Genomic DNA, 15,613 nt, shown 5'->3' with positions numbered 1-15,613 from the left:
AACTATTCGTTTTTCCAAATATTATTTTTAGATGGCGACCCCTTTTCGAAAAAATCAATTTTTATCGAAGTTTTTCTTATGGATTGAATTGTTTACTTATTAAATTCAATTTTCTTCAATTTTCAACAGTTGAATTTTTAACAATTTAGAATTCAATATCAAATGAAAATTTAAGAAAATTGTATTTTAAACTGTTGAAAATTGAAAAACGTGAACATAGTGTTTTTTAAACTTCAATTTAAAACTGTTGGATTATGTTTAGTTTTCAACTGATCAGTTTAACACGCGAATTTAATAAATAAATATTTCAAGTCCTAAAATTAAAATGTTTGAAAAGTTAATTCTTTGGAAAACGTGTCGCAACTGGCAAATAATGTTTTTTTCTGTTTCAAATTATTGTTAATTAAATGGATTCTGAGTTAATAATTTATGGAATAAAGAAAAAATTCCCAGCTATAATTATCCCCTTGGAATTATTTGACATAAAATTTCCTAGTAACTAGCTGAATTTGTTTAAAAATGAAATCATTCAGCCAGATTTTCACACAGGGAAAATCTGTCAGCGATTGAATTAATTTTCAGTCGATTTTTTATCTAATTAAAAGATGAAGTGGTTGACAGGCAAGATTGATGATGACCTTACTTTTTTAATGTATTTTACGAAAAAACTTTAGATTTAAATGACCTGAAAAAATCTTTTTGAAACACCAGAAACACCAAAAAATCGACAAAGCACTCTCTATTTTCATGTTTATGTTACCAGCCGTAAGTTGGAATTCCCCTTTCACGTCGAACGAACATTTACAAACAATGCCATTTTCAAAAATGTATCAAAAGGAAACTTACCTATTAAAAAGGACCCTGAGGAATCTTTTTAGAAATGTTATCTTCTGGAACGTATCTGGAGAAAGGATGTCTTGTCTTCGCCAACTTGCATGTCAAAAAATTAAAGGAAATATTCAAGAGCTGGGAATTCCTCAGTGCGCGTAAAGTACCCCGTCAAATTAAGCGCTAAAAATATCGGAGTGCAAAAGCAAGAAAAACAGCGTGTACTGCACGAGCCGTTCCTGAGGGTACCAGGCGGACAAACATCGGAATAGAACTGCGATACGTTGGTCTATCATGGTTCACCCCAGACATCCCTTTGCACCCTGGACGCATGCGCCACTTTGAAACGCCGAAATCCCCACCTACCTTTCCATGTGGTCGTGATTCCCGCCCCCGCAGGTGCTTTTACACCTTCCCTTCAGTACCAGTTGAATCTCCATTTTCTCACTCGTCTTACCTTTATAAATCACCTAAAAACTTATTGAAACCAAAAACATGAAATTACAAGACTTCTTATAAAAGTCTTCTAAGTACTCGGAACATCATTCGGAAAGTTAAGAATATCGGCACAAAACTGGTATTCGTGGAACTTTTACGAGTGGATTTGAACTCTTTAGTTTTTTATTGCATCCGGAAAGTTGCCAAGAAGTGACCGCAGGAGTAGATAACGACTAGTTTGAGAACCAACTCTTTTAGAACGAAGCATCACGAAAGTGACATTAGTTCTGATACGACTTTGTATGGTCAGAGTGGCAAGAGTCGTGGACTTGAAAAACCTTTCGATCGTGCGGAAATCTTGCCAGGCGGGAATTCGGTCGACGATCCTTCAAGGGGTTGTGCGCAGGCGCCAGGAGCGTCTGAACCGGGGGTTGACGGGGGTATAGGGGTAACTCAGTCAAGCCGCAGCGCGCGCTCTGTAAACTACCTTCACGCGAACTCATATCCCTTGCGGCTGCTTTTTAATCCCCGATTCGAGAATCACGTTTTTATCACTCGAAGCCCCAAGTCTTAATCCGTAGCTGACCCCCGGACAATTTCACCTAATATTCTCTAAAGTCTGTGCTTAAGTGTCTCCAGAAATGAGTGTTTGGATTAAACACTATGTGAAAACTTTGACGAAGGAACGAAAAATAAAGAAGATAAAATTCCGGAGAAACTTCGAGAAATTCAGTGCAAAGTTTTGATAAAAATTATCAATAGAAATTGTTGTTACCAATTGTATGTAATCAATTTGTAAGCTCAAAAGTAAAAGCTCAAAGATATAATATTTCAACATTTGATATTCTTGTGGAGGATCATCGCTCATTTTCACTTGGTTTGATGTTTTCCTTAGATTCATTCAAAAGCGATTTATAAGCGGCTTTGAGAAAATTCTGCTTTGAGTACCTCAACTGTACTTCTAGCGCCTCAACCCTACTTTTAGCAGTAAGGCGAGAAACCCCGGGTGCAAAAAAGTGATTCACGTCGACGTTGAGCTTCTGCCAGGCATTATCACAGGGCGCGCGTCATTAGCCGCGTGCAAAAGAAGAAAACCGCTACGTACAGCGGAAAATGAAAAATTTTCCCTGGCAGAAGCCACGGGAAAACAGGAAGGGATTATTAAAGGCACCTTTATCGCGAGGAGAACGTAACGCAAACAGGAAGTAAAGCCGCACTGGACTCGGGGAATTTAACAGGGCAAGTCTCCTCAAATCAGTCCCTCGAAAATATGGGATGGTCGTGGAATCACAGGAAGAAAGAGACTTGATAATTTTGAAACGAAAGTCAAGATTAAGAATCCTTTCTCCGAAGGTTATCGCCTGCAAATCGGGAGGAGAATTGGCCTCTTTTGAACATTGTGTTTTGTCCAACGTACTTGCGTGTACATAATCAAGTGAAACTCTCGTGGCCATTATTTTTTCGTCATGCTACAGTTACGTTAATAAAAAAAATGATATCAGTAGTTAGCTGTACAATTTGGCTATCGTTAGGAAATGTTCGTTTGACAAGTCCCTCTAGTGAATTCAGGAGTCCTCTATGTACATAACGCACAAGAAAAAATATTTTTTTATTTGCACTATCCAAAAGTTATTACGAACTTAAGAAACACTTAGATAATAATTTGAAATAAACTATAATTTTGGAACTGTGGAACGTTCAAGAAGTTGGAGAATTCATATGTGGTAGTATGTCATTGAAGAAGGTGATTTATTTTTTCATAGGTGGCTTTCTGCGACGGTGGTATTGAGTGCAGTGAGACGGGTGACGAAGGAAAGGCGGGAAAGAGGGTTGTCAATATGACTCCTATTTTCCTCGTCCTGTTGGTGGCGATCGACCCAATTATCGCGCAAAATAGTGGTGAGTAATCGACCAAGAAAAAATATTAGTGTAAAGACTTTCGATGGCACTGGGACTCTGTGGACATTGTCGTGATCCCTTCACGGCTAACTCACGTGGCTTGTGGACTTCTAGTTGTTTACACAACTCTCTCTCGAGTTTATAGTGAACTTTGAGAACAGTTAAACTTAATCAGCGTCGGTCTCTCGTTCGATATTCGAATTCTTGATTCTAGATTTCAGATACGAGGTTTCAGATTGTAGATTGTAGATTCCGACTCCGGGTTTCCTTTTGTCTTCTGGGTTTAAACGGTTTTAGAGTTAAAGATGCTTTCGTTCTTGAGATGATCGACCTTCCGCGAAGCTCGCGTGACTATAACTCGTACCTAAGTAGGTGGGAACTTCTCGTATTCCTGTCGTTGCATAATGCAACAATCGTGAATCCGAATAGCTAACCGAGAATCCAGAATTTGTAATATAACGCCTCCTTTTTTCAAAGTACAGTCAATTATAGAAAAATATTTATTCTCGAATTACTAGTTATGTTGGTAATCAATCAGTCAATCAATCAAGCAATGAACAAAGTAATTGGATAGCATGACTTAGTATAGTAATTGTAACTAAATTAACCTAATTGGATACCAAAGTATTTCGTTAAGTAGTCTTGGTGTTTCTCAAAAATGAAGATGAATTTCTTAAAATTTATATAAACTGAAGATTTGGTATTTCACCAATTTATTAAAAACGCTTATTTAACATAGTGAACCAGTAAATCATTGAAAAAATTTCTAATTTTAATTCCGATTTTAGCTGGAATCTTATAAAACGTGACTTAAGGGAGTGACTTGCATTCGAATATTTAATTTTAAAACTCAAATAAGCGATGAAGATAAAATCCAATAGCGAAGAATAGACGCTTTAAATATACACGGCTATATTTCGTCCTTTTCATAAATGACTGTTTTTATTATAATGCAGACCAAAAACTATCAGCTTTTCGGCTCTATCATTGCTTTGAAGTTTACAAAAAGTGATTCGTACAGGACGGCCACTGAAACAGGAAACCGCAAATTGACCGACCACTTTTTTGGAAGGAAGAATGCAACTTTTATGAAAATTCTTAGTTTAATTCTCACAAAACAAAAATGTTCAATCAATTTCAATGTTACTGGACATTTCATTTATGTAAAAATCCCAGGAAGAAATTGCGAGATACATTAAAAATAGCATTCAATTTTTTTTATTACAATGTGAATAATAGTAAACTAGTAAATTTGCAGTCTCTTTTGTTTCTAATAAAATTCCGTCTTTATTATCACAAGCCATGTTTGATACTTATTGCTTATTAGGGTGGTTTGGAAATACAAAGTTTTTATAAATCGAAAATGGCTAGTGCTAAAAAGTCGTTACGCTTTAATACAAATAAGAATCTCTATTGACTTTTTGAAATACAAAATGGCCCTACGTCATCGCAGAGGTCAAAAATGTAGAATTTTGAGAATTATAAAACAAATTCCCTATGCATACAAAAATTATCGTAATTATATTTTATATGCCGTTTTTGACAAAATTTCTTTTTTAATTCAGTTGAATTTTAATAAATAAATTTATTTTTATAGTTTCATGTATGACGTGCTTTTAATTGCAATGGACGAGCAAGCCATACTTTTTTTAGATCTTAAAAATATTTTTTTAGTTGTTACATTTCTTCAACATTGGTGACATCTCTTTTCGACGACGTTGGATAATTTTTGATTTCAGAAAGTCATTGAAGATTTTTATCTATAATAAAAGGTAGCAATTTAACAGATGTTGCCATTTTTGATTTTCAAAATTTTGTATTATCGGGTCACCCTATAGCTCATACGCTATATTTTCAAAATTTTGAAATAATGTTTAATCGTCTGTATATTTTATAATACCTCTTTGTACTAGACGTAATTTGTATTGTTCCTCATAAATAATAAAACAATACAGAAAAAAATTGATAAAAAACGTTTACTTTTGCCCTCGGAATCTATTGCATTAAAATTTTAAAGTTTTTAATGCTTTTATTTCTACTGTAAAGTGTTTAAATTGACAATTATTTAGTCGTGAATACTTCAAGTTTGAAATCATTTAATTCAAAATACTTTCAATTGACCGAACGTTATATTTTATTTTTTAAAATCTGCTGACCTTGAATTTAATTCAAATTTTTTAGACTTGTTTATTATATGGTGGACATTTTTCGGAGAATAATTTATGCTTATATTCTCCTCTTCTTGAGATCGGGTAGGATCTCTGGTGAAAAAATGGTGTACAATTATAAATAATTTTTCCACCTGGGGTGCATATTTTAGTTTTGAGAATTAAATAGAAGCTCAATCATTTGGTAAACATTTTAAAGTTTTTATCATTCTTAGCAAGCCATTAGTTTTTATTATTAAGAATTTATACTAATTTCAGTCAAAAGGAGGAGGCTCAGTTAGGGCTGTTTTTAGGTCCAGAATACGAAAATATTTTTTTTTTGTAGTGGGAATACAATCTCACAAAAGCTTCAACCAGTGTTTCCTCAATTGTTCAAATTAAACGAAATATTTTTAGCTCAAGAATTTAACAATTCAAATTAACCGATTTCCCATGAAAATGGAAACTGCAAAAAAGATTTTCCTTTTTTATCTATAAAGATAAACAATAAATTGAATAGTTCTTATTATTTAAAAAAAAAGTTTCAAGGGTATCAATTAAGAAAAAACTGTTCTAAAATTTATTTTGCGTATATAATTTATTTATTAAGTCCCTGTGGGGTAAACATATAATTTTTTTTTATTCTTGGACCGCAAACAGTTCTTATCGCCCCTTATTTTTTTAATGTGAAACAATCAGCGATAAACACCATACACAATTGCTTGTATAAACTGCACTAATGTGTATTTAAATAGTTGACTAATGGAATTACTTTGTTGATATTTGAGTAACCATCGTATAGCCAGTTCGTGTATGAACAAAGTCTGAGATCGCGATAAAAAAGGAGGGTTTGTTTCGCGCGAAAAATATTATTCTTGGGGTCGGGAAGTTGAGAATCAAGGCGGTTCGATGTAACGAAACAACGGAAAGCTCTTGGAGCGTTCGCGTAGAAACTCTACGTACGGCGCCATCCCGTGCAAGCTTTTGTTCGAGCTTTTAAAACTCGCCAATACTACCGACACGCTAATGGAACGGGAAAATTTGTACGCTAACGCGGCGTGAATGACGATATACCAGCAGCTAGCATAACAACACAGCTCAAAAGACTTGGGTACGAGTTACGGCCAATAATGCGTGTTTTTTTATTCGCGCGCTTTAAAAATTTCAAAGAATTATTATCGCGAAATGAACTTGATGATACCGAAAATGGATTGTCGATCTAACATTTTAGTAAAGAGTTTTGCGCACTTGCAGATTAATATCGATAAGCTATAAAGGCTTTCCTAGCTAGCTAATAACCTACGCAGCGGGTAGTGACATTTTCGTCATTGAATACAGGCGAGGATACTATAACGTGCTCTAAAGTCGCACGGGGTCGCGTTTTAAAGTTCAATTATACGTGAGAGCTTCATTGGCTATATTGCAACTTGCCGGGGGCGATCCGGTAACTAGTGAATGTTTGGATCAACGCTGCTGGAAAATCCGAAGTTTGCAACTAGACAGTGCTCTAAGGACGCTAAGGACATTACTAGGACTAGACTGACAATGTCACTCTAAAAGAGCCTTCTTGGAATAATCACTCCAAGTACTACGATTGTCACAGGTTGTCGATTTAATAATATATCACTCAATTTCGGACCATTATTTTTATCTGAAATGGTACATATTAACTTCTTTACTGCAATCGATTTATATTGCTCTATTTGCTCTACAATCTGATTCACCTTCTTCTGTATATTAAGTCTTTATTAATTTTACGATCTACTAGATAAGTACTGAATACCAAATCTTCTTTAGAAAGTTGTGCAATTGTTAGTTGATAGCGATTCATATGTGTTTAGAATAAAGTAATTGAAGGTTTGCGTGCAATAGAAAGAAACGAATTTCTAAAATTAGGAATCTCACGATAATTTTAGAATAATTAATCATTTATTGATAAATTTTATGATTTTTTAACAATTAATTAAACAAATGCATTATTCGGGCATTTGTCGTTGGAAAAACTCGTGTTTTTTTCAATGTCACTCCTTTTAAATGGGAACTTTACGATAATTTTAGTAACATTCATAATTAGTTGATTAATTTTATGTTTTTGTTGAACAAATTTAATTTAAAAATGCATTATTAGGACATTTTTCGACGTAAAAACTCGTTATTTTCCAAAATTAGTCCTTTTAATTTCCGAAAAAAGTTCTTTTTTTCATGCAGTACTTACAGTTAGCCAACACTCCGTGTGGAAAAATGTCCGGGCAGTCTGGTTACAGGTCTGGCCCAGGTCTAGATTTATCTTAACTGTCTAGTCTGGAAGAACTGATCTGGATCAAGTTTGACTTTATCTAGTCTGTTCTGGTCCAGGTTTGGCACTGGTCAGCTAGCCAAGAACGAAAAAAATCAAAAGTTCCATCAGAAGATTTTTTTGACATACTCCACAATTATTATAGGGTGTCTAAAATGATGAAAAATAAGAAATTCAAACTATAAAAACACGACTTTTTTCTATCACCTTGATAGTCTGGCCTGGTCCAGGTCTGGCGCTGATCAGCGAGCCAAAAAAAAATCTTAAGTTTCATCACCAAATTTTTTTTAACATACTTTGAAAACGTTACAGGATGTCTAAAATGATGGAAAATAAGAAATTCAAACTATGAAAACACTACTTTCTATCCTAAAATCTTGAGAGTCCGGTCTGGCCCAGGCCTGGCGCTGACCAGCGAGCCAAGAAAAAAAATATGAAGTTCCATCACCAAATTTTTTTTCGTTGTATTTTGTAAGGGTTACAGGGTGTCTAAAACAATGGAAAATAAGAAATTCAAACTATGAAAACATGACTTTCTTTTTTATCATCTTGACAGTCAGCTTGACCCTCGGCATGCAGACATCTTGCCAGTTGACGTCACAACTTGAAGTATTCTGACAGTGCTTGGCTCCGAACTCTCGGAAGCAGTGCTAGTTTTTGTCGATCAAGTGTCACACACTGTCAAAATTTCTTATTATTTTCCGAATAATATATTAATCCAGCCAAAAGTTAGCTGTAAAATCGGAGGCATAAAATGTACCAAATCTGTATTAAGTTATTAAGTAAATAGTAAGTACAAACCTACTTCTTATCCATTATAAAAGAAAAAGTATTAGAAACTATAATTGAATTGATTGATTTTATTGATGGCAGTATATTTTTGACACAAAATTTGAATTTTTACTGATTATATGAAACATATATATTATATATTTTTTTAGGAAATCATGTTTTGCTTTTTGAGCGTATCCTCAAAGCGTATCCTCTAAACATCGACGATATGATACTCAAGTATAAAACATTAATCGATCAGCCATTAACTAGTGGCTGACGAGCTCATAACTCGCGGCTGACCAGCCTATAACTAGCGGCTGACCAGCGTATAACTAGCTGCTGACCAGACGGTCTGACCTGGTTCTAGCCAGAAAAAACGTTACACTTTTGATCAGGCCCAGGACAGAAATCTGGTCAGCGCCAGGGGTGGAAACCTGGCTATCTGGTCTGGGCCAGGCCAGCGCCATAACATTTTGCCACACGGGACAAGAGGATTTGAATACAAGGAATGATTCAACAATACATTTAATGATTGTTGTAAATAAATTCTATAAAGTATGAAAAGTCGGGCTGAAGAAAGTTTCTCTCCCAGAGTTAATAAGCTAATTCGCATACATTATGGTACGCGGCCTCACCAAGACATTATCTCATTTCCCTGAACCGAATGTTTATGATTATTTATGTTGTAAACTTATTCATCTTTTAACAATCGTGAACTGATATTACTTTCTACGATTAAATAGGTCCTATTAATTAGATGGATGGAATTAGATGAAATTGGATGGAGTCCCAACTTTTCATATGTTATAGAATTTATTTATAACAAATATTTGATGTATTTTTCAATCATTCCTTGTATTCGAACTCTCTTGTGCTGGTGAATTGTAAGTACTGAATAAAAGAAATAACACTTTTTCTGAAAAGAAAAGGACTGACTTAAAAAAAAAAAGATTTTACGTAGACAAATGCCCGAATAATGCATTTTTTAAATTAAATTTGTTCAACAAAAACATAAAATTAATCAACTAATTATGACTGTTACTGAAATTATCGTAAAGCTCCCAATTAAAAGGACGGAAATTGAAAAAAAACGAATTTTTCCTTCGACAAATGCGCTCATAATGCATTTGTTTATTAAATTTGTTTTAAAATATCATAAAATTTATGAACTAATTATGAATGTTGCTGTAATTAACATTAAGTTCTTAATTAAAAGGACTGATATCGAAAAAAACGAATTTTTCTTCAACAGATGCCAAAATAATGCATTCGTTTATTACATTTGGTTTGAAAAAAATTTAATTTATCACATAGTGATGGATGTTGCTAAAATTATCATAAAGTTCCCCATTAAAAGGACTGGCATTGAAAAAAAAAACGATTTTTTCCGTCTATAACTGCTGGAGTAATGAATTTGTTTATTAAATTTGTTTGAGAAAGTCATAAAATTCATCAACAAATTATGAATTTTATGAAATGATCATAAGGTTCCTAATTTAAAAATTGGACATCGAAATAAACGAATTTTCCTGACGACAAATGCCTGAATAATGCATTTGCTTATTAAATTTGTTTTTAATATTAACAAAAATAGTCTTAAGAGAAATTTTTTCATTCAGATATTATTGCCATTTAAATTTCTTGCAATGTAACGTAAAAGAACGTTACATTATTGAAAATGATAGAAAACACATTTTCAACAAATAATTTGTTTAGAAAAATTTTGTTTTGTTTTTTGTATCATGATGGAATATCTTTATATAATGTCAATATATGAAACGTCATATTTATTTATAAGGAAATAAATTAAAAATCAGGCTCGAGAACTTTCCTTGAAATTTGATCAGCTTTAAAAAAACCATCCAAATCGGTCCACAGGTTCAGCCGGAATTGTATTTTGAACCAAAAGATGTACTCTTTCCCCCTTTTTGTGTCCGTACGTCTGTCATTTACTAGTTATAGCTCCCATAATATGAATATCAATCTTCTTTTGAGTATATATTCGAAGAAAAATATATTCTTCCGGTTTAGTCAGTTAAATAGCCCCCTGATTACCAAATTTTAGGGATTTTTTGTAAAAACTTCTCGCTCTTTCTTTAAATATTTTTTGAAGAAAATTACATTATTGATGAAAAATACGATTTTCTACAATCAGTTTAAGCATCGTGGAGAAAAATCATACTGTTGTATTTATTACAGTGTTACATAGTTATGTGTAAAAAATTATTACTTGTAAAATTTTGAAAGTTTTAAATGTTCTATTTTAAAGTCAGATATCTTAAACGAAAATATTAATTTTAAAAAGCTTTAAATTTTGGAGCGAAACGATATACGAAGAAATGTATTATTTTGAAAGAAATGTAAATCGATCAAAGGTTTTATTGATGTTAAATATTCATAGATTTTATTTATATTAATGAACTACACTAGTTGTTGATTAATTTTAGTATTAAACAGTTGCCTATTTTAAAATATAAAAATGGCTATTTATTCATTTCTGATAACTTCTTTCGAATTGACCTTGAAAATATCATTTGCGAATATTTTCTATGTTATACTCGTAATCGGCTCCTCAAAGTACGTTAGTATACTTGAATTAATAGCACCGGAATTGAATGAGTAGTTATGAGCGTGATTTTTTACAGATTTTTAAATTTCAATTTTTTGAATTATTTGGGTGAAAATGTGAAACTTTTAGGGTCTCCTCCGAATAAGATTTTGCTGTTAAATTAGAGAGAAGTTTTTCCAAAAGGTTTCAAGCCATTTATTCCAAAGTTTGGAAAAGTAGTCAAAGTAAATAATTACGCCATTTGTAACAGCAATTTATGACGAAAACGTCCGTTCAATCAAAATATTTTTTCCGAAAAATGGTGTTTGATATATAACTTCGCAAATCTGGCAATTTTGGTGAAAAGTAATTTTTTATGTTGTTCTTAATATCTGTTCGTTCTGCTGAAAACGTGTACAAAAGCAAATAAGTTTTACTTTGCTTAAACATGCTAAAAATGAGTGTAGAATTTTTTTGTATAAATAATAAAATTGTGATAAATATTTTTTTAAATAAGAACTAAGAAGGTTTTTGAATATTTACCAATAGTGATAAAATTGGAAAATCAGAGTGCTTCCTTATTTGTTTCTAATCTTTCAGCTCTAATACTTTACCTTTGATAATTTATCTCTTGCAAGCTTTAGAAAGTGGTTCTTGTATTTGTATTTCAGGGTAATTAATGATGATCGTAATTTAAAGGTTTACTTTCGTTCTCGAATAATTTCAGAGAAATGACAATTCGCATCATAATTCGGTAATCTGGCGCTCTAATTCCGTAATCCTCTGAGCTTTACGCTGACTCTGTAATGACAATGACGTATATCCCGCATTTCAGTGAATTAATTATACCTTGACATAATCCTAATGTGAATAATATCCGAAAGGTCGATAAATTCGAACGCATCACGGCTATGAGAATATTATCAATTTTAAGAGTTAATCTTCATATCCGATTAAAAATATTTAATAATCAAAAGCGAAGAAAATAATATGGCATAGCCTTTTCGTCATATATAAAACCATTGCATGAAATATCACCAAAGTTGAATAATTCCCGTGTAGAAATTCAAATGGGGAACTAGTCTGGTTCCCGACCATTCGACCCCACTTAAAGTCGGGGGTTAATCAGGTAATCTGACTAGCCCCCGACCAGTAACGTCACGGTAAATTAGTCGGGGGCTAGTCAGGTGCCCCGACTTATCCTAGTCATGGTCTGATTGGGTACTAGTTGGGGTCATTTAAAGCTACAAGTCCAGAACCGCAAGACTCAAATGAAGGTGGTAGCGAAATCTGAGCTGTACCGTGCTTAATAGTTTACTACTAGGATACTGCTCTTCACTAATTATTCAAAAACTTGTTCTCTTTCCAATTCCAACTACATGAAGGATTAGACTTTATTTACATATGGAAAACATTTCAGATCAATTTAAAAATAAGTATCTGTAAAAATCTAGAGTCTCATGACTATCGGCAGACTTTTCACCTACATCTATATGTATTTTTTACAATATAGATTTTCTTAAAATTCCATACAAACGGTATTTATAAATGTTCCTAGAAATTCGCAATTTTCTAAAAAATACTACAAAAAAATAAGATTACGCCTTTTTGAAGATTTTGATCGGTGTTTTTATAAAAAATTGGTTTTCGTACAAAATTATAAACTTAATAATTATTTATTAGGTATATTTGAGATGAATTTCAAATTAATAATTATTTTCTCCAAAAAACGGTGTAAAATTATTGTTAAATAATCGCCGACAACTCAAACATAAGAATAACCCGAGCAGAGTCCCACTAGCTCTCGACCAGGGCCTCAAGATTACCCGCACGGAAATTAGTGAACAAAATTCCCGACTAGTCCCAGATTAGTCCCCGACTGAGTACTTCGTCAAAATTAATAACCCGACTAGCCCTTGATTAGTGCCCGACTTGTAATAAGGCCAAAGGGGGTTATTTCTACGCGGATTTGTATTAAAATAAATAAATTTGCAAATTCAATTTTTTTATAATAGTGATTTTTGTAAGAATTTACTACTGGTATTTCTGAATTATCAATTTTACTGACAGAATAATGTCTTTATATCTAAGTCAAAACTATGCAAGACAGAATGTTAAGCTTCTCGATCGCATTTAGTGTCGACTATTCCTGACATGAATAGGATTTATATGGGCAGCTAAAGTGCAGATCGCTGTTCTGTTCGAAGGACTCATCAGACATGCACATTATAGTCGCAAACCTGATTGACGTATAGCTTTTTCAGAATGAAAAATTTAAATCTCATCCAAAATAAATGCACATATCCAGAGAAATTAAGGTTTGAATTCATTAGAAATTTATAAGAGAAGCATTTTTATGTCTACGTTTTTACTATATCCTGATTATTTGTGATTTCTAAATCAATGGCAAAAAACCTTAATCTATATTAAACACTTTAATAACAAAAACTTGCTTAAATAGAGGAAAATGCTGCAGAAATTTCGTCACGTTAAATCGAAGAAAGCATGGAAGAACAGAATTGCCATCGCGAAAATATAATGACAAAAGTTCTTGAAACGCTCACCAAGCTGCTGGCGTACGTTAAGAATTAAAAATTTCCAACCAGGTTGCCTCGGATAAGAACTCCAAGATCATAAAAAGCCATTAAGAAAAATTCTTTCTTATAAGCGATTTATTTAAACCTTTTAGCCAGTTTAAATAATTAATTTCGCACTTTCCATCATCCTTTTATCAACCTTTGATCTCTCAAGCGGAAAATCCACTTCTGGAACTCACTCTCTGCTGGTAGGTACATCATCGGAGAGTTCATATCATTGGTCAAAATAAATGGCTCCCTGAAGCTTATGGAACATCTACAAAATTTTGGGGTATTAAATTTATGATGGATAGCCTCTTCATCGAGACTTGCTCGCCGCCTTAGGGTTGGAAGATGCTTATTTTTGCAGAAAGGAAAGGGAATACGGAAAGCAAGAAAATAAATCGGGCGATTACAGACATAGTTTTTTTTCACTTTTATTATGCTAATTCTAAAATGGAAAATTATACGGCCTTTTCACAAAATTTATTTTGAATAAGTGTAGTTTTGAGAATTATTCCTTATCCAAATTATTTATGTAATTAGTGAGAGAAAAATGGCTTTGGGATAACTGTTTAAGGCTGTTGATAAAAATTAGGTATAAATGATAGTGCTTGAATTAATTGCTTGCCCCTTTCTTTAAATTTTGAACCTTACTTTTCTATAATAGTAATTTGCCATTTGCAAACAAAAACTTGTTTTAAATGTTTGATTTGACAAAAAATTATTAATTGCACAAATGTATGTTAAAAATCACCACACGGCAAATAAGAATATTTACATTTTACATATTAATAGAATGTATCTTAAATTCAGCCTGAATTTGATACTCATTTCCAAAATTAAGTTCTTATAGGTTTAGGCACATTTTTTTACTTTAAGGCAAACGAATTTTTAAGTTTAAACTCAAAACATTTATTTTTACTGTGAAAAAAGCATTATAATATTGGATTGGAAGCGAATTCATAGAAATCAAATTGCTAATAATTAACGTCGTTGCACAAATGCACGTAATTTAAATCATCCTATTAGCATTACGTATGATTACTTATCTATTGGTATAATAATGGAGTACAAATGGGTACCAGCTTGAGTCTATAACCCGGCAAACCTTCACGTCCCGTCTGGAAGCACCATAATTCGCAATAACCGTCGCAATAACTATTCGTCTTCACAGGCGGGAATAATATTAGGGAAATTTATCCTACGACGTGCGTCAGGTGCCTTTACTGAGAAAAGTTTTATAGTGATTTTTTTTATTCATATAGATTAAAATGAAGTTTTAAATAAATAGTTTCTGATGACAGAACAAATTTCATAGTAGGTATTATTGAAAGAGAAAACCTCTTTAACATTCCCAGATAATCAAGAGAAAAGAGACCGAGCTTTCAGAGATTGAATGAGAACGAGAGTTTCAGAGCTCGAAACGAATGTGCAAAGCGGTCTTTGAAAAATCAACGATTTCATATAGGGATTTCATTCGAGTTTGCATAAAATGAAAGTTCCGTTTGTCTCGTTGACGCACAGGGTCAACATTTTGCCCGGTATAGCCGGATATCATTTCAAATACCGTGCCTCGCATTCCCTTGCCATAAGCAACGAATTCCCACGGGTGTTTCAGTTGCATTTTCAATTTTACTTTGAATATTTTCACGCATATTCACTCCTTCGAGCGCTCTATTTTATTGCTTCATTGTTTTAAATTTTATTAAATTTTTCTCTGGTGATCATGCTCTTTACATTGAAATAACCAGAATACGTAATTGCATTGGTATGGTTTTAAAAACTTTACACTTATATGGAGGTTTCGACATCCATATATTAATTAAGAACCAATTGAAACCGTTATCGCAATCGACACCCTGTTCAGAACAGAAAAAGACACATTGTATTTCCAAACCTATATTATCTTTTGAATTTCAAAATTTTACTACTTCTCTGAAACTTCTAGCTTCACCTCTCAATTTCATGAATAGAGCATTTGCACATAGATGTTTATGCATTTTGAATACGAGGGTAGTTCAATAAGTCCTTAGAATGACCAACATATGGCGCGCGAATCGCTCCAAATCATCTGTTTTCAGTCAGCACCACTCCCGACTAGATA

General features: G+C 33.1%; 1 protein-coding gene across 2 annotated transcripts in view; it reads left to right on the top strand.

Moving 5' to 3' along the window:
• LOC117168771 (tyrosine-protein phosphatase Lar) overlaps positions 1-15,613 on the top strand; it is a 510,283-nt gene that overhangs the window by 131,959 nt on the left and 362,711 nt on the right. For both annotated transcript variants that reach the window (XM_033354548.1, XM_033354547.1), the window contains exon 3: positions 3,030-3,165. In XM_033354548.1, coding sequence (XP_033210439.1) covers positions 3,105-3,165 — 61 coding nt within the window. In that variant the 5' untranslated portion in view covers positions 3,030-3,104. The remainder of the gene's footprint in view (positions 1-3,029; positions 3,166-15,613) is intronic.

The sequence above is a fragment of the Belonocnema kinseyi genome, chromosome 3, assembly GCF_010883055.1.
Source record: "Belonocnema kinseyi isolate 2016_QV_RU_SX_M_011 chromosome 3, B_treatae_v1, whole genome shotgun sequence".
NCBI lineage: Eukaryota > Metazoa > Arthropoda > Insecta > Hymenoptera > Cynipidae > Belonocnema > Belonocnema kinseyi.
Note: the sequence above shows the minus strand (reverse complement) of the source record. Positions and strands in the feature narration are given on the sequence as shown.